This window comes from Mycotypha africana (genome assembly GCF_025528875.1).
Source record: "Mycotypha africana strain NRRL 2978 chromosome Unknown BDF20scaffold_2, whole genome shotgun sequence".
Classification (NCBI taxonomy): domain Eukaryota; kingdom Fungi; phylum Mucoromycota; class Mucoromycetes; order Mucorales; family Mycotyphaceae; genus Mycotypha; species Mycotypha africana.
In genome coordinates, this window is record NW_026515726.1 from 1036438 (window position 1) to 1051799 (window position 15362).

Here is a 15362-nt window from a genome sequence, read left to right on the forward strand (position 1 = left end):
AACATTGATTCGCTGGTCTTACTCGAACTCTAAGCACTTCCGAGCTCGATCAAACGTATCGTTACTATTCAGAGTCTCTCTACAAAGACTCTTTATTTTGCTCCACATGGGTCACTAAGATTTTTAAGGCCAAGATGTAATGATTTCTACCAAAACTTTCTTATATTGTGAGAATGCATCTCAATGATATATCTTCCACTGCTGAATTAGTCCTTTTGTTTGTGATTATCCACTTCAAGCCAGTCACCTGTTATTGGAGAAGAAACATCTTTTTCAAAAAAAAAGGCGGAGCTGACAAGGCAGTATGTTTAGCCCTTTGCCTTTTTAGCCCTCTGCAGATTCAGTTCCTATCCTTGCTTGTTGCTAGAAATCCTCAAAACAAAGCGGCATACTTTTACACAAGACCTTTTCATTGCATTTTTCTTACAGTAACATAAAAAGTTTTGCCTCACTGCGAGCCACAATTTATGGCTCTTTACAGTTTCTCAATACATATCAAGAATACTGAAACTGAGTCTTAATTTTCTGGAACTCATTTGTCCCATACGTCCCGATAGAGTGTTCTTTATCTGACAGATCCACTTTGCAGATGGCTAAACGATCTTAATCGTAAAGATGACATTGCTCAAAAGCTTGGCTACACGCTTGTATACTCAAAGATGTATAGCTCTCATTTATAATTTTACCAAATAAAAGTATGGGCAGGGGATAAGGGGGTTCACTTCTTTTAACTGCATGTGTTTTATATAACAGCTCATACACCAGGGTCCTTCTCAATTTATATTCACTGGCCTTATTGTGAAAGGTACACTAAACGCAGTAAACAGAGATATCAGGGCACCTGAGTAAATTGACGAATTATATGACTCTGTTTCTCATTTTTGTCGTATTTCAGTAAATGCACTTATTGTAACTTTAATAAGTACGTTAATCCTCAACACCCTCCTCATGATCGTTTGATAAACGCCTATAAATCCGAACTTCAGTATTACTTTTCAAATGAAGCAAAATATAAGCTGAAAAAGCGAAAAGTACATTCGGTTTACTTTGGTGGCGGAACTCCTAGTAAGTTTTGGGACCATTATAGTATTGTTGTATACCTCAAATAAGCAGTCTTTTTACACGCTTAATGATGCAAAAAGGTCTTATGAAGCCCTCAGGAGTTCGAGCCATTCTGGAGACAATCGACCAGCGGCTAGGATTGAATAATGATATGGAAGTAACTTTGGAAGCCAACCCAACCGTAACTATAACAATCGTGTTCCAGAGAAAAAAACTGAATAGTCCATATTTACTAATAAGCTTGACGAAAAAGTCGATAGAATCATTCAAATTACGAGACTTTAAACGGGCCGGCATAAATAGAGTCTCTCTAGGAATTCAATCATTGATAACTGAAGATCTTAGATTATTGGGACGGGATCATTCAGGGCAAGAATCAATCAAAGCACTCTTATTGGCTAAAGAAATTTTTGGTGAGAAAAGAGTTACGTTTGATATGATCTATGGTCGTCCAGGGCAAACCGCAAAAGGTAGTAAAAACGCTATTGAATATTTATATAAATAATAGCAAGAAAGAGAACTGTTCTAATAGCAACTGCATAGGTTGGGTACAAGAATTGAAGGTATTGCAAATTTATTGCCAAAGGAAATTACGCTTTTTGTCCTAGCAATAAGATAGTAATAACGCATATTATGCCAGCAAGCACTTGAACTAGCAGGAGACCATGTATCTATATATCAGCTGACTGTTGAAAGGAGTACACCGTAAGAACATTTAAGTAGCTCTGACTATCGTTCATATAGACATTGACAGCTTTTCCGAAAACAAAAAGGTTGCATAAACAGTCGTTAAAGAAACAATTACCACATATACCAGATGTAGACACGGCAGCGGACATGTATGAAAAGACTGTACAAATAATGAAAGATTACGGCTATACACAGTATGAAGTCTCCAACTATGCTAAGCATCAAGAGGCTATCAGTCGACATAATTTTTCTTATTGGCAAGGCATGGACTATCTAGGGATAGGTCCTGGTGCTCATGGTCGCTTAGCAGATTTTGAGCTGAAACAAAAAGTTAGGACTTTTGGTGTAAGTCATACTAAAGAATAGTAGGTCTTTCGAAGCGAAAAGTATCGTTAAACATCTTTTTTTTTTTTAATTTCTGCTTCCAATTTTTACAGGAATTTCATCCAAACAAGTATATAAATTTATGTGAACAAGAAGGCGAAGGGTAAACAAAATAATTGTTGTTATGGCTCTTAAGGCTGATACAGGACTGATATTTTTCAATTACGATTAGACTTCGTAAAATAGAACCTGTTCCATTAACCATTTTGGCTGAGGTAAGTCTGAAGAGTTCTTTCTTTTTACTTCACTTATTTGATGAATCTTGGATGTGATTAAATTCTCGTATCTAGGAAATGATCATGTTTGGACTGCGTACACGTATGGGCATACCCAGAACACGATTCACCGATACAACTGGTATGGTTTTGGATAATGTACGATATAAAGCAATACACATTAATTGGTTCAGGAAGTTATCAAGGAAATATTTACTCAATTTTGACGATCATTCTTTATACCTTCTTTTTGTTATAGTTTCTCGACCGGGATGCTTTAAAAATGTTCATTGACTTAAAATTGCTGGTGGATGAAGCTACAATCATGGATAAAAAAATACATAACTACACGCCTAAGGAGCTTATACAGGAATGGAACACCTCGGGTGGTATACGACCTACAGATGCAGGCTTAGAAAAGATAGATTACATACTTCCCAGAATTTTAAAAACAAGAGAAGGATAAATTAAAGATAGAATGCTTTATTGAGGGGTTTTGACTATATGTAATGCGAAATGAAAAGAAAGATCTATAGTAACAATAAAAGAGAACATAGCGTATGCACTTGTTTATACATTAAAACATTTGTTTGGTAAGTAATGACTCAAGGAAGTTGGGGACGGGTATATTCCAAAGTTTGAGTTGTAATAAGAGCTTAAATATCAACTTGTACGCACGTTGAGTCAAATGTTCAACTGGTTTTACTGCTTCAGGTGCGTTATTTTTGTCAATGTACATCTTTCTGAATGTTTTGATAGAGTGAATACTTTCTGAGAATCTATTGAAAGTGTTGAATAGTGCAACAATTTCATTTCTTTCAAAAAGATCAGGATTCGTGACAGGACTACACGAAAAAAAAAGGCAAGATGATAACATTCAGTGCTTAGTTAAGATAATGCTATATATTAAGAAATTCTAATTTGTCAAACTTACTCTAATGATTTATCTTCATAAGAAAATAGGACCTTCAATGCGGTACCCAAACCAACAGTTTGCAATTTACCCCAGAGTCGACACTTTTCACAGCCAACGCAATCCATAATGCTAGACACATTACGGAAATGATCTCTGAATTCTTTCTTAAGCGCATATGCTCCAGGGCCCTTGAACATAGCATTCTCATCGAACGTAGAAGGACACGTATCAATGCTTTTCACAAGATTCTTGATCATCGATCGCGTTCTGTCATCTTCTTCTACGCTACCTGTACGCCATTCGTATGTCTCAAGGTAAGGTTCTACCTTTTGAACAGCTCTCAAGAGAAGGGCATAGGTAAAGTAAATATTCTGAAGACGTTCAGGGTGAGAACCGATTCTGTTGACAAAACAATCCAGGTTAGGGCCCTATCAATCGATTGCATACATCAATGGAGTTTATTAGTACATGCTTTTCTTTTTTCTCTTTCCTCAAGCTTGATAAATTTTTACCCAAAGATTTTTGTCCTTATAAAACCATTCGTTACAAATGTGGATTGAAATGGAAGAATGTAATCCAGAAATCAATCTGTAATAAACGCGCTTTTCCAAGCACACTTCATCTTTACTGTCCTCACCACCATCAGGCTCTTCTGCCAAATCATTCAAAAATTGCTTCAGTTCTGATCGCTTGGATGGTACTTCGGCAAATGGATTGGATGACTTTTTGACCACGGCCTGGTCAGCACTTCTAGCAGCTTCAGCACGTTGATTACCCAGATTCATAATGTTATTACAAGTCTCACATCCTTCTGTCATCTTGTGGACAATATCAAAACAATTTTCTTCGTATATAGCCTTCCATATTCTGCCGGATGATGGACCTGCATATCCAGTAAAACGTTCCGGATTCTCGGTTAAGTCTAAATAAATAACATTGTCTGAATCCAGTTGATCGTCTACGAGACAGAAATCCTGATCTTTGTAGGTACATTTATGTTGGAAAGGTTGAAATAGCTTTAAAATAATGAAAACAATTTCGGTATAAGTATAAAGCATGTATGACTGACTAGGAAACATAAGCAAGTAAGGAAAATGTATCAAGTATCACTTACAGATCCTTGAGGTGAGACCTGGACGGCACTTGCAGCCTTTCGCCAATCTGCTGGTAACATATTCTACTCACAATTAAAAGTGAGAAAACTTAATACAGGTTTCGTTCATCATTCACTTATTCTTTACTATTTACCTCGTCAGTGGTTGCGACCGAGCAATCGCGGTTAGTGCATAATGCCTCTTCATTCCAAAAAGGGCATTCCTTCCATAAGTTAGCCTACAAATACAATAGAGATGAATAACTGTCATCCGACGAAACGTGAAACATGTATAATTACCCTATAATAACGGAAGAATTTACTATGCACTAATTCTTGAATTTTGTCAAATACATCGTTTTGAATAGTTTCGATGCTCTGATAATCACAACAAGTATCCCTAATTTGACCTTGAGGCTAAAAGAGAGGTTAATAAAAACTAGCTATAAGGAAATACATGTTTCCTAAAAGTTGTTCTGAATTACATTGCAGTAGTCATTGCCATTAGTACTTGTCAAAATATTTTCTACAAAGTTGACAGGTTGGGGATCTTGTAAAGGGCGCTGAGGGCCTTTCACTACTGCTTCTTGGAAACTAGGGCATACAGCTATCGAAGCTAATGCTAAAGCAATGAAGGAACTTTTCATCCTCGTTCTTCTTTCTTCTTTTCTTTTTGCGTCAGTAAAAGCGACGATATAAAGTGGAAAAGAAGAGTAAACGCTTCGCAGCATCGTTTTTAATGAATTGTAATATTACAACGTCTGCCTTTTTTGGAAATGATTGTGTAATTATAACCCAGCGGGTTTCAAATGGTTGTCCATTACGTGTAATGCAGACAATCCTTAAAGCATTCTCCTAATTTTCACCGTCATTAGCCTAAATACTGCTGCATAAAAAATACAGCCTTTATAATATATGATGGTCATTATAGAGGTGCTTGCAAAATACAAACTGCGTGACTAAGCTGCTATGTGGGAACCTTCGTTGAAGTTATTATCAAGAAGCAGTAGTCATTACTAAGCAGTGCTTCTCCTTTAATTGAACCCACTTGTTAAGTAAAATCAAAGGCGTCTGTTTACGGATATAATAGTGTCTATACAATAGCGATATAAAATATAGTACTAAGTGGTATATGTGTAAAAGCAATGTACATTGATTATGAGTAATCTTGAATTCTAGCAGTATTAAAATGGTTGAAAGTAAGCCTTGCTTTTGCAATATTTGAAGTCATGCCTATAATTAAGTGAATACAGTTAGTTATACGGACGCTCCGTTTTACCAAATTTCCGTTGGGCTATTACATTACTTTTGGTGCATATATAACTGAGTTTTAAGAAATTCCATCTCTTCCTTCAAATTGTTCAACACTTGCTTCAAATATTCATTTTCTTTTGACATTCGCTCAGCTTTGTGCGCTAGTTTTTCCATCCATTCCTTTTTGCGCTGCCTACATTTAGAAGCTGATGCACAATTTTATGTTAAAACCTTACGAATAGCATAAAAACATTCTGATTTCTTACCAGCCAATCTGTTCCGTTCTAAATTCTTTTGTCGAAGTTCTTCTTCGTCCTCCAATGATTCGTCACCAGTTCCTGGCGAAGCAATAGTACCAGTGATATGACTAACCGTTAATTTGGCGGATTGTCTGGACATTTTTTTCTCATTCGACTTTTTTAAAGCAGTAGAATTCATGAAAGTATCAAAAGCTATGTCTTCAGGAACTGAAGACATACTCGAAGAAGAGGATAAATCGGAGATAGGCGATAAACACAGCCTGTCAATATAGTCTGCCTCTGTGCTAATGTCTGAAATTCCAGAATATACACCAAATCTGTAGCTGCTCTGGTCACCAGGAGTGACAGCAGTGCTAAATGGCTGCAGCAAGTTTAATTGATGCTGGGTCGAGGTAGAATATTGTTGTTGATCATTATAATTATTACTGTTGCCAAAGGGATCGGGCGTGATGGCAGTCTCTGAAGGGTAAACCATTCGATTAGAAGAAATAGCTGAATACTTCTTGTTTATATAGATCTGGTAAAATGATAATTCAGTAGTAACGAGGAAAAGAGAAAAGAAAGAGGTCGATAATGAATGGTTTGCATAAATATGAATTTGTTCCTTTTACAAAAAGCAGGGTAATCAAAATATCAAAGAGGCTTTAAGCGGCGTTTCCAAGCAGCAAATATGTTTCATAAGTTTTTTGCTTTCTTTGTTCTTAATTAAGAATGTGCAAACCAAACAAATAATTGAAAACTGACAAACAGCAACAAATAAAGCACTGGCTGGACAAAATGGAGGTAAATCCGCCCATACTTATCTGCTTTAGGAAGCTTACTAAAGCAATTAGTTAACAGCTTAATGCGTATTATGGAACGATACAAGATTGTAATTGCTTAAAAACTCAAACAAAAAAGAAAACCTTCAAAGAAGGGGGCCACTGATGCAATAAACAAACGCACCACTCCCAAACCATTTAGGTAAACGGTTCATGATTAAGGTATGTTTTCAACCGCATGCTGAAAACAATTCCTAAGAACTTAGAAGCAAACCTTTAACACTATATTTTGAGGGGTGGGGTGGTTTAGGGCGTTTTTATCGCTCTCTGACATTTCAAATTACCAATATCATTGTCATAAATAAGATGGCTGTAGATACGATTTTCTTTTTGCTTACTCAACAGATGCATTGAGAGAAGACGAAAACCACTCAAAACTGAAACAGTTTCTTGTTGCTTCACCTAAGAAAGTTGGTTCTTATGGTGTTCCTGGACATCTTAAATAAAATGAAACAGTTTGAATATATCACCCTATATCTGCCTTTCATGAATCATTCTATAGCAAAGCTTCTTAACCAATTATAAGCATTTTAATACCTTTACTCCCAACTCATGAATAGAATCATTGCAAAATGCTTGTATTCTAGAAACTCGATCCCAACGATTTGGTCTTGGACTAAGTACTGTACGGTTCGTCATTTTACCTGTCAATTATTAAAAAAATCAGCAATAGCACAAAGACGACTGATCAATAGCCAAATACACAACAATCATTCAAAAACAAATTTGTGATGGTTAGTTCATGTCTCAACGAAGGATTAATAACTGTTGAGACTACTTCAGTCAACGAACTCTATAATTGATTTTCTTTATTCGGTTAAGTGAAAAGCTGGGCCGGGACCAGTCTTTCGTAGTCCATTCAGCTTCCATCGCGTTGACCTTTACCAGAATTATTATAGGCTGACCACAAACGAACGCTAGAATCATCCAACAAACATCGACTTGAAAACTGTAAAGCTTGTTATACGGATACATTGCGGTATTCATGGTCATGAATCCAGCTACTATTAATCTCCCCACATCTGCTTTTATAATTGCTTCTGATATATAACTAAACCATGAGGCTTGAATTACGGTCATCAAGACAAGGAAAATGTGGAGGGTCAAAAACACCAACCCAGTAAGAACGAATTTCGTTCGAAACAAATTTACAGCGTTTTTGTAACGTAAATGTTAATCGGTAGAAGCAAATTAAGGAGTGTTAAAAGTACATATTCCTTTGTTCAACAAATTGAATATTGCCATAATAAAAGCTGTTATTGCGCAACGCCTCCATGCAACATACGTGACATAAATACACTAACAATATTAAAAAAGCCTTTGTGACAAATACAAAAGTCTGAATACGTGGCTGTTAGATTTCAGTTTTAGCTCACAAAGCAAACCAAATTTTAACTGCATAAATTATATAATAATAGCCTAAGAACAAGGATGAAGTAGAGAATACAACCAATTCAAATCTTGGGTACTCATAGCAGAGAATAGAACAGGAAATAACATTATGGCAAGCAAAGCACTACTTGCTATTCTTGCGGTATTGTATGCGAAAACCGACAGATGTATTTAAAGACACTTTCAATGCATAAGTCCGCTATTCTTTAAACATTTCCTTCAAATTTGATTATGTCTTCTGTGAACAATATTGGAGAGCCGGTTAATGCAAGGTTGTCGTCAACGGCAAATAGACAGCTGAACGCTATTTCAGTCTTTATGGATCATGTCAAGCAAGTATTTTCAACAACCCCACCCATAACGAGGTTTACACTTTATGCACCCGTCATCATGTACATTGTTGACAAGCTTATTCTTCCGTTAATACACGTACAACTCGATCTGTCATCATGGACATGCCTAAACTATAAAGACACCATAGCAAAATTCCAGAGTAAATTTTTTCGCGAAGTGCTGAAGTTTGAGTCTTGCACTCGAATGCCAAGATGACAGTAATTTGATCGATGTTTGAACTAACTTATTATTCATCAGTTTATAGATTTTTAACATACCCTATTTCTACCGTCCCTTTTGTTCAAATTTTCATTACGGCTTTATGGTTGATACCAGAAATGTTCAAACTCGAAAAAAGACAGGGTTCTCTTCGATTTTTATGGATCATGACAGTTGTTTTTACGTTATTGCCTGGTTTTATTTACGTAGCAAGCATGAAATTGCTCTTCTGGAGTTGGCCAAGTTATGGTAACACACGTGAGCAAGAATTTGCGTTTCGTGGTATGACAGGTTGGGTAGTAGGCTTGATCTTTTGGGCTTACTTGGGAGACGAAAATGATGGGCAACAAGAGCAACAAGATCGAATGTAAGCTGAAACGATGAAGAAAAAAGATAGATTACCTTTGTGAATTAACCGATATGTTTACAAAATGTAGGATAGCAGGTGCTATTCGCTTGCCGAACAGGTTGTGGCCAGCTTTAGTCTTCATTTTCTTCGTATTCCTAGGAACTGATTCATCCATCGTGCTCAACCTTGTAGCCTCGATCATCGGATTTCTCTGTAAGCAACAAGCATAAATAGCAGCCAGATTAAAACAACTTAAATACTAACTTTTTTTTGTTTTCGTTTTACAGACGCCAAAAAAAGGCTAAGCTTTTTGATACCATCAGATGAAAAATTCTTAGAATATGAAGGCAAGACATGGCTTCGAACTTTGACTAACTCTCCTAACTACGTCTCTATTGACTCTGCTGGTGAAGGTTATCTACCTATTTTCATACCCACAGCATACCCTCCAAACAGTTCGACAACATCGCATAACAGCAATAACTCACCGCGAACTCCTAATTCGAGTTTTCCTGGCCAAGGATATCGATTGGATAGTTAAAGGTGAAATTACTTTTACTTCAATATAATATATGCAAGAAAAAACTCCAAAAACCACAAAATACGGTTCCGTATATATAGTATAGAATATGTATTATAATTTATGTTTGCTTTTGTAAGTATATTTTATCTAAGCTAAATCGGCTTCCTCGGCCTGGCTTCTCTCTGCTTTCAATCTCTCAGCTACAGGATTCAAAGGAACGGTTACTTGGGTCAAAATATCCACTAAATTGTCTTGAGCTTCGAGAGCCTTCAATTCTTCGTCGGATTTACACAGCATCAAACCAGCAATAGCCAAAGAATTAAGTGAGAAATCGTATTTCTTTCCTTCATGCTCAATAGTAGCTACCTCTTTTAAACGAGGTACGAGCATCATAAAGTCTTGAGTCAATAAGAAATTGTAAGACATAGTCATTGGGCTGTCGTTTTCACGTAATTGCTGAATCATGGCATCCAAAAGGCCAAAGAAGGTTTCGGCCAAATAATCAGTGAGGGTTTCTTTAGTGTTAGCCTTGGTTTGAATAGTGTTGTGGTCAAGGGGGATAATAACGTGCACGAAAGGGAGTCTATTCAAGGCGTAAATTTGGCCAATTTGGCGGTCGCCGATGAGGTCGAAGAGGGCTTTAATTGGTGGTTGAGCACCTTCGTTCTTCAAAGGAATGACTTGAAGATGCTTGTGGCCTTGACTGTATATTGAGGTAAAATAAAAATGAGATGGTTATGACCGATTATAAGTAAACCCTGTGTTGATAAACATTATCAAAGCTTAGCTGAAATACCTTGCACCTGATTCAGAACCGCAGTTGTAAAATGCAAGAGAGGGTACTGAACCGAAGTTTTGAATGATTTTGAAAGCTTCATATATATCATTTGGTAAAAGAGGATCGGATTGCTTATGGAATTCTATGGTTGAGAGAAATATTTAGATGTGAGGATAGGTATAAGAGTACATTACTATGGCTGCAAATACTACCTTTCGTGGTAATGAGCAAATGGTTGGGTACAACTGAGAATTTATTCAAAAGAAGATTATGTTGATCAAGTTCCTTAACGAACAATTTAGGGTTGGGATTCAAAAAAGGATTGCTGTTTTCTTTGTCCTTATTCTTTTCTTTTTCCTCGTTCTTTTTTTGTGAAAGACCAGGTACTAAAGTGATTAAGAACTTGTGTAGTGTAGTAGCAAATGGCAGTTTGTTAATAATCGCGTGTAATGTACAGCGATCGGAACTGAAGCAGACTGGTCTGTACCTTGATTTTATCACATTCTTTCTCAACCTCTGTAGTATTGAAAGAGATCAAATCTTCGCTTTCTTTAGCAGCGTTAAACTTAGCTTCGACTTCTTGCAAAAATGACATTCTTCGTATGCTTACAACTGAATGATGCGATTAAAGCAGGATAAGAAAGTTTTGTGTAATGACCGGAGTGCCTTAATGGGAGGATTCTAGAAAAAAAAAAAATTAACACACTTGGTTTGGAAGCGGCGCTTCAAAACTACTGCATCGACTGTAAATGATCCCAGCCACTCATTATTGTTCATCATCTGTTTATACGCTATGTATCTTGTTATTTAATATGGATTACACGAAAGATAAATTAGATAGAAATACTATATTATACATTATTTAAGGATAGTTGTCAACAATTTCGTAGCCAAACCCTCCAATGATCTTGATTTCCTTAGTGTATTTTTCTTCTCCTTCGTAAAAACGCTATCTGAAATGACAAACTTGCTTTCTTGACAAGGAATGCAAGCTATATCATAAAATTTAACAGGATGGTTACTACTAGCAGCATTCAGTCCGTGAGAGAGTGGTGATGAGCTGTTGCTATCAAACGACCATGCTATTCCTCGCTGTACAGATACCATCATCGGCCCACTGATTTGTGATTGTTTGTACAGTGTAAGAATTTCATCCGCTGCAGTAGTGTCTTGTTTCGGTCCTGCTATTGATGTTTGCATTTGCTGACCGCTAGTGCCTTGCTGCTCCTGTTTTTGTTGTGAAGCAGCCATTGTAGCCGTGTTCTTAGAGAAAAGTAGAGCATACTGTCCATCCATTTTCAACTGATTCTTAACATCAAATGCAATCCAAGTTGAAGTTGTAGTAGTGGTACTAGTATTGGCTTCCTGTCGATACTGTGGTCTATAACACCATAGATACTGTCTTTTGCGTAACTCACTGGCTTTCCGGAAAAGTTTTAGTGAGGTTCGTCTTGAAAGTCGATTCAAATTGGCACTGCTCTCACTCAAGGGAGCAACATTTTCGGACGTAGTAAAAGAAGGATTCGACGTAGGCGAGAAGGTAGCAGCCTTGCTGATATCATCATTGCCTGAACTATTTTCAATACATGAAGTTGATGCAGTAGCAGCAACTTTTGTTGGAAGCTGTTCCCGTGATATATCCTCCTGATAGCCTACGTAATTGTTGTGGTTTGACGAATGGCCAGGCTGTAAAAGAGACATTGAAGAGAGAATATTTTCCATCACGGAACGCCTACGCTGTGGAATGCTGTTAGATGGGTGAGCAGCTGTGACAGATGATGTTAAATTTATACTTTCTGAAGAATTAACTGATGGAGAAGTGGAAGAATGTAGCCCTTCGACGGGTGTCTGCTCGTTGCTGGTATTAGGTTTGCTTGAGTTATCAGTTTTTTTTTCTATGACGGATGCTTGTGGCAGACCGAGGAAATTAGTAGGATTCAGAAACGCAGAAGGCAGTGTGAGTTCCTGCTGTGGTTGCTGTAGTAGGTTCAATGATGGCGAAGTGAAAAATTGCTGTGGAAATGCTGGGAAAGAAGTTGGTTGGTTGGACGTCATATTTAGAAAGCAGGGCTGATTCTGGATATGATGTGCAGAATGAAGTGGGTGTATAACGGAAACATTTTGCAAATGAGAAATCGGAGGTACTACCAAGTTGTTGTTGCCTGGCTTGCTCAAGGGGCTAGCCGCTGTCATGGGCATTTGGGGAGGAGAAAGCAGCCGTCCAGGCATGAGATCTGTTGTACAAATGCCTAAAATTTGCTGTTGATGTTGCTGGTAATGTGGTTGTGTCAGCACGGGATCAACTAGCATCATGGGTTGGGTGACATATACGGCAGATTGTGGCCAAGGCACTGCATCATCTTTACTTTTATGGTGAAGCCGCGAAACTTGTTGCATTTCTCGGGTTTGCCTTATATGAGGAATTGAAGCTAATCTTGTCATTTCTGGATACTGATCACTGTGATAAAACTTTCTGCTGCCATAATGGTTGGATGAATGTGGGTCATATTCACCTTCCTCAGCTTCCTCCTCAGAAAACAAGTAGGGGCTACCTTCGCCATAGTAATGCCTGTCATTATATCGACTATTGCCTATTGAAAAGGTGTAATTAACTGTTAGATTTTCTTTACATTAAATCAATTGTTAAAATTTATTGTACCTCTTGATTCAAATTTTCGTCTCATAATTGGGTGTTCATATCTATGCTTCCCGCTAACTGGATGCACAAAAGATTCCCTTAGCTTTACATTATCCATAGTATGGAATGATATTTTATGCGGATATGGATGCTGCCAGTAAGGATCGAAGTAGTTCGGGTATTGGCTTGTCGTTAAATAGTTAGTTTCATATATCATAATTCTGGGCTTATTTTAGAAGGATAAGAAATAGTGGTTTCTATTCTAACAGAAGTACAAGAAAAAGAGAAAGCTTAAGGATTTTTCGACGAAACGTTTAAAATTAACGCATTCAAAGCCGAAATAACATATCTCAATTTAACCTCATGGTTAATGCTGTACTACAGAATTCAAATCTTCTATCAAAAAAAAAAAAAAAAAAAAAAAAGAAGGGGTCATCTATTATTTGGTAGTCTCTGATCAGTTTATACGTTAATGAGATCTGAAGAATATGGATATACATACACAACTATTATAGACATACTGCGTATTTACTAGAAAGAAAAATGCCATATCATCCATTCGAATCATAGCTCTTATGGTAAAAGAGAGTATAAAAGTCAATAAGGCATGACGGGCTGTGTACAATTTTTAACGAGACAATAATGGTAATCTATTTGAGCAATAATGAAATATTATACCAAGCATCTTGGCATGGCTTAGTAGGTATCACGTCTATCTTCGTGTCTTAGCTTCATTCTTTTCAAAGGTTTGTTTCTAATTTCCAAATGATCCATTTCTTCTGGTTCAGTATCTTCCTCTTCCGCTTCCGATTGGACTCTGCTGTTTGCTCTACTACTTTCGGCGCTATCTGTAATTCCTCCTCTATTACGATTACGATATTTCCAGATCTTACCCACCATATCTTCTGTTGAGGCACCGAAGACTTTATTGAAGCCACGAATGAAGTCATGACTCTTATCTTCCCATAGCAGAAGCGTATCATTAATCGCTCCTTTAATATTCTTTTTGAAATCGTCGATCGATTTTTTGGTTTTGATTCTTCTTTCCTTTAAAAATGAAATATTGAGCTCTTTAGCAGTAACACCTCTTTCTAAGTTTCGTCGCAAGTAAGCGTCATAGTCTCGCACAATACGCGTGATCAAGTCGGACGTTGAAATACCGTCAGTGCGTTCTGTGGGGAAAAAGCGACCTTGATCTTTGACAAAAGCGTAGACATCACCTGATTCTTTACTTTGGTAAGGCTCAGCATCGTGAGCAACATAGTCGATTTCATGGCGATCAAGAAAATCCTGATCCACAAACCATGGTGCATCTTCAATTACTTTGTCCACCCATTTGCAATGTCTGACAGATTCATATCGTTCGGCTTCATTCATGACCGTTTTACCTTTACGTTTATGAGTTTCCGCATCACTACAGACTATTAATACATAATTTGTAGTCAGTTAATTTGTGGATTTGGCTTGATACAACAATAGGATGGTCGTTCTTACCGCCAACCATAAGATATACATTAGGAAATGCTTTTTTGGCTTGTTCGAGTGCTTTAGCATGACCAAAATGGAACATATCATAGATACCTGAAGAATGAGATATTTTAATAAACTAGAGCTCAAACGCTTTCAAGATCATGGACAAAATTCTCATTACCATCACAGTACATTCTTACGGGTCTACCAATTGGTGGCTAATATATAGAAATACTACTTGAGTTTTCGAACTTCAACAGATTATCTTCTTCAAGGGATTCTTCAACTTACAGGATTGATTTTAAAGCCATACTTCTTTTCTATTCCAACGGGTAAGCCAACAGCTGTAGTTGCTGAAGCATTATCTGTTTCTTCATCACTAGTGCTCGATATCATGGAAGAACTCATGGGTCGAGACCTTTTGACAGCTGTCGTGGTATCTGCCTTTGTTGTAAAAGAAGAAGGGTTGTTGACGCCGGAAATAGAAGTGTCCGTATTATCTTCATCTATTAGAACAACGTAGAGGGTACACTATTTAGTTGTTGAATAACAGTGGGTTCCAACAGTTTTTTCATCCATCTATTTTACCAGAGGCATCGCGTGATGTGGGTTGGTCAATTGTTCCAACATTTCTCTCTTCTTCTTCTTGTTCGTCTACATGTCTCTTCCTTTTTGTTAGACGACGACTCTCAGAGGGTGCAGTAAAGGTACTCATCGCTATTAGGAAATTGCTTGACAAGAGTCAAAAAGGAAACAACTTTGGGCAGGGACAAAAAAAAATGTCAGAATTAAAGCAGCTCACCAAAACGAAAAAAGTGTGGAAGAAAATCAGAAAAATTTGAAACCTTTTATTTTTAAACTATTTTTAATACGTTTGATCTCTAAACAGCTGTTAATATCACGGTCGCCATTTGCTAAAGACTACTACTTATATTTAAGAATAGAAAAAAAAAAAAAAAAAAGGT

The 15362-nt window shown here is 37.1% G+C and overlaps 7 protein-coding genes across 7 annotated transcripts; 2 read left to right on the forward strand and 5 right to left on the reverse strand.

The window, feature by feature from the left end:
* The first annotated feature begins 190 nt into the window (after nt 1-190).
* BDF20DRAFT_851312 (uncharacterized protein) lies at nt 191-2826 on the forward strand. Its single transcript, XM_053080012.1, has 13 exons — nt 191-428; nt 558-661; nt 754-805; nt 896-1065; nt 1143-1243; nt 1316-1532; nt 1606-1625; nt 1703-1767; nt 1836-2097; nt 2190-2239; nt 2309-2351; nt 2427-2510; nt 2611-2826. The coding sequence occupies exons 2-13, from the start codon at nt 616-618 to the stop codon at nt 2815-2817; spliced, it is 1317 nt and encodes a 438-aa protein (XP_052938997.1). The 5' UTR covers nt 191-428; nt 558-615; the 3' UTR covers nt 2818-2826.
* BDF20DRAFT_952170 (endoplasmic reticulum Oxidoreductin 1-domain-containing protein) lies at nt 2827-5069 on the reverse strand. The gene is made up of 7 exons (XM_053084879.1): nt 4846-5069; nt 4661-4777; nt 4516-4599; nt 4382-4444; nt 3780-4283; nt 3286-3695; nt 2827-3196 (listed from the first exon to the last, which is right to left on the reverse strand). The coding sequence occupies exons 1-7, from the start codon at nt 5005-5007 to the stop codon at nt 2929-2931; spliced, it is 1608 nt and encodes a 535-aa protein (XP_052938998.1). The 5' UTR covers nt 5008-5069; the 3' UTR covers nt 2827-2928.
* Nucleotides 5070-5234: 165 nt separating this feature from the next.
* BDF20DRAFT_851333 (uncharacterized protein) lies at nt 5235-6266 on the reverse strand. Its single transcript, XM_053080013.1, has 2 exons — nt 5881-6266; nt 5235-5820 (listed from the first exon to the last, which is right to left on the reverse strand). The coding sequence occupies exons 1-2, from the start codon at nt 6089-6091 to the stop codon at nt 5663-5665; spliced, it is 369 nt and encodes a 122-aa protein (XP_052938999.1). The 5' UTR covers nt 6092-6266; the 3' UTR covers nt 5235-5662.
* A 2588-nt stretch (nt 6267-8854) lies between these two features.
* Nucleotides 8855-9529, forward strand: BDF20DRAFT_904646 (uncharacterized protein; the record flags this gene model as incomplete). The annotated part of the gene is made up of 3 exons (XM_053083057.1): nt 8855-9006; nt 9077-9201; nt 9276-9529. 3 exons carry the CDS (start codon nt 8855-8857, stop codon nt 9527-9529), a joined length of 531 nt encoding a protein of 176 aa, XP_052939000.1.
* Nucleotides 9530-9658: 129 nt separating this feature from the next.
* On the reverse strand, nt 9659-10884 carry BDF20DRAFT_910216 (ATP adenylyltransferase-domain-containing protein; the record flags this gene model as incomplete). The annotated part of the gene is made up of 4 exons (XM_053083684.1): nt 9659-10214; nt 10308-10431; nt 10502-10691; nt 10777-10884. 4 exons carry the CDS (start codon nt 10882-10884, stop codon nt 9659-9661), a joined length of 978 nt encoding a protein of 325 aa, XP_052939001.1.
* An 865-nt stretch (nt 10885-11749) lies between these two features.
* On the reverse strand, nt 11750-13438 carry BDF20DRAFT_280135 (uncharacterized protein). Its single transcript, XM_053075077.1, has 4 exons — nt 13430-13438; nt 12949-13320; nt 12099-12880; nt 11750-12021 (listed from the first exon to the last, which is right to left on the reverse strand). Exons 2-4 carry the CDS (start codon nt 13142-13144, stop codon nt 11869-11871), a joined length of 1131 nt encoding a protein of 376 aa, XP_052939002.1. The 5' UTR covers nt 13145-13320; nt 13430-13438; the 3' UTR covers nt 11750-11868.
* Nucleotides 13439-13442: 4 nt separating this feature from the next.
* On the reverse strand, nt 13443-15359 carry BDF20DRAFT_851347 (uncharacterized protein). The gene is made up of 5 exons (XM_053080014.1): nt 14986-15359; nt 14689-14903; nt 14579-14615; nt 14422-14508; nt 13443-14348 (listed from the first exon to the last, which is right to left on the reverse strand). The coding sequence occupies exons 1-5, from the start codon at nt 15110-15112 to the stop codon at nt 13624-13626; spliced, it is 1191 nt and encodes a 396-aa protein (XP_052939003.1). The 5' UTR covers nt 15113-15359; the 3' UTR covers nt 13443-13623.
* Between the last annotated feature and the right edge of the window lie 3 nt (nt 15360-15362).

Bases quoted from the DNA above. Each gene is read 5' to 3' on its own strand.
- BDF20DRAFT_851312 (XM_053080012.1), top strand. From the start codon at position 616: ATGACATTGCTCAAAAGCTTGGCTACACGCTTGTATACTCAAAGAT. The intron at 662-753 runs GTATAGCTCTCA...TTTATATAACAG, and splicing joins ACGCTTGTATACTCAAAGAT to CTCATACACCAGGGTCCTTC. The intron at 2,511-2,610 runs GTACGATATAAA...TTTTTGTTATAG, and splicing joins CTGGTATGGTTTTGGATAAT to TTTCTCGACCGGGATGCTTT.
- BDF20DRAFT_952170 (XM_053084879.1), bottom strand. From the start codon at position 5,007: ATGAAAAGTTCCTTCATTGCTTTAGCATTAGCTTCGATAGCTGTATGC. The intron at 4,600-4,660 runs GTAATTATACAT...TTGTATTTGTAG, and splicing joins AATTCTTCCGTTATTATAGG to GCTAACTTATGGAAGGAATG. The intron at 3,696-3,779 runs GTAAAAATTTAT...ATCGATTGATAG, and splicing joins ATAAGGACAAAAATCTTTGG to GGCCCTAACCTGGATTGTTT.
- BDF20DRAFT_851333 (XM_053080013.1), bottom strand. From the start codon at position 6,091: ATGTCTTCAGTTCCTGAAGACATAGCTTTTGATACTTTCATGAATTCT. The intron at 5,821-5,880 runs GTAAGAAATCAG...ATTGTGCATCAG, and splicing joins AGAACGGAACAGATTGGCTG to CTTCTAAATGTAGGCAGCGC.
- BDF20DRAFT_280135 (XM_053075077.1), bottom strand. From the start codon at position 13,144: ATGATATATGAAACTAACTATTTAACGACAAGCCAATACCCGAACTAC. The intron at 12,881-12,948 runs GTACAATAAATT...CCTTTTCAATAG, and splicing joins ACGAAAATTTGAATCAAGAG to GCAATAGTCGATATAATGAC. The intron at 12,022-12,098 runs GTTAATTCTTCA...TCCACAGCGTAG, and splicing joins ATTCTTCCACTTCTCCATCA to GCGTTCCGTGATGGAAAATA.
- BDF20DRAFT_851347 (XM_053080014.1), bottom strand. From the start codon at position 15,112: ATGAGTACCTTTACTGCACCCTCTGAGAGTCGTCGTCTAACAAAAAGG. The intron at 14,616-14,688 runs GTAAGTTGAAGA...TCTATATATTAG, and splicing joins ATGGCTTTAAAATCAATCCT to CCACCAATTGGTAGACCCGT. The intron at 14,349-14,421 runs GTAAGAACGACC...ATGTATTAATAG, and splicing joins TGTATATCTTATGGTTGGCG to TCTGTAGTGATGCGGAAACT.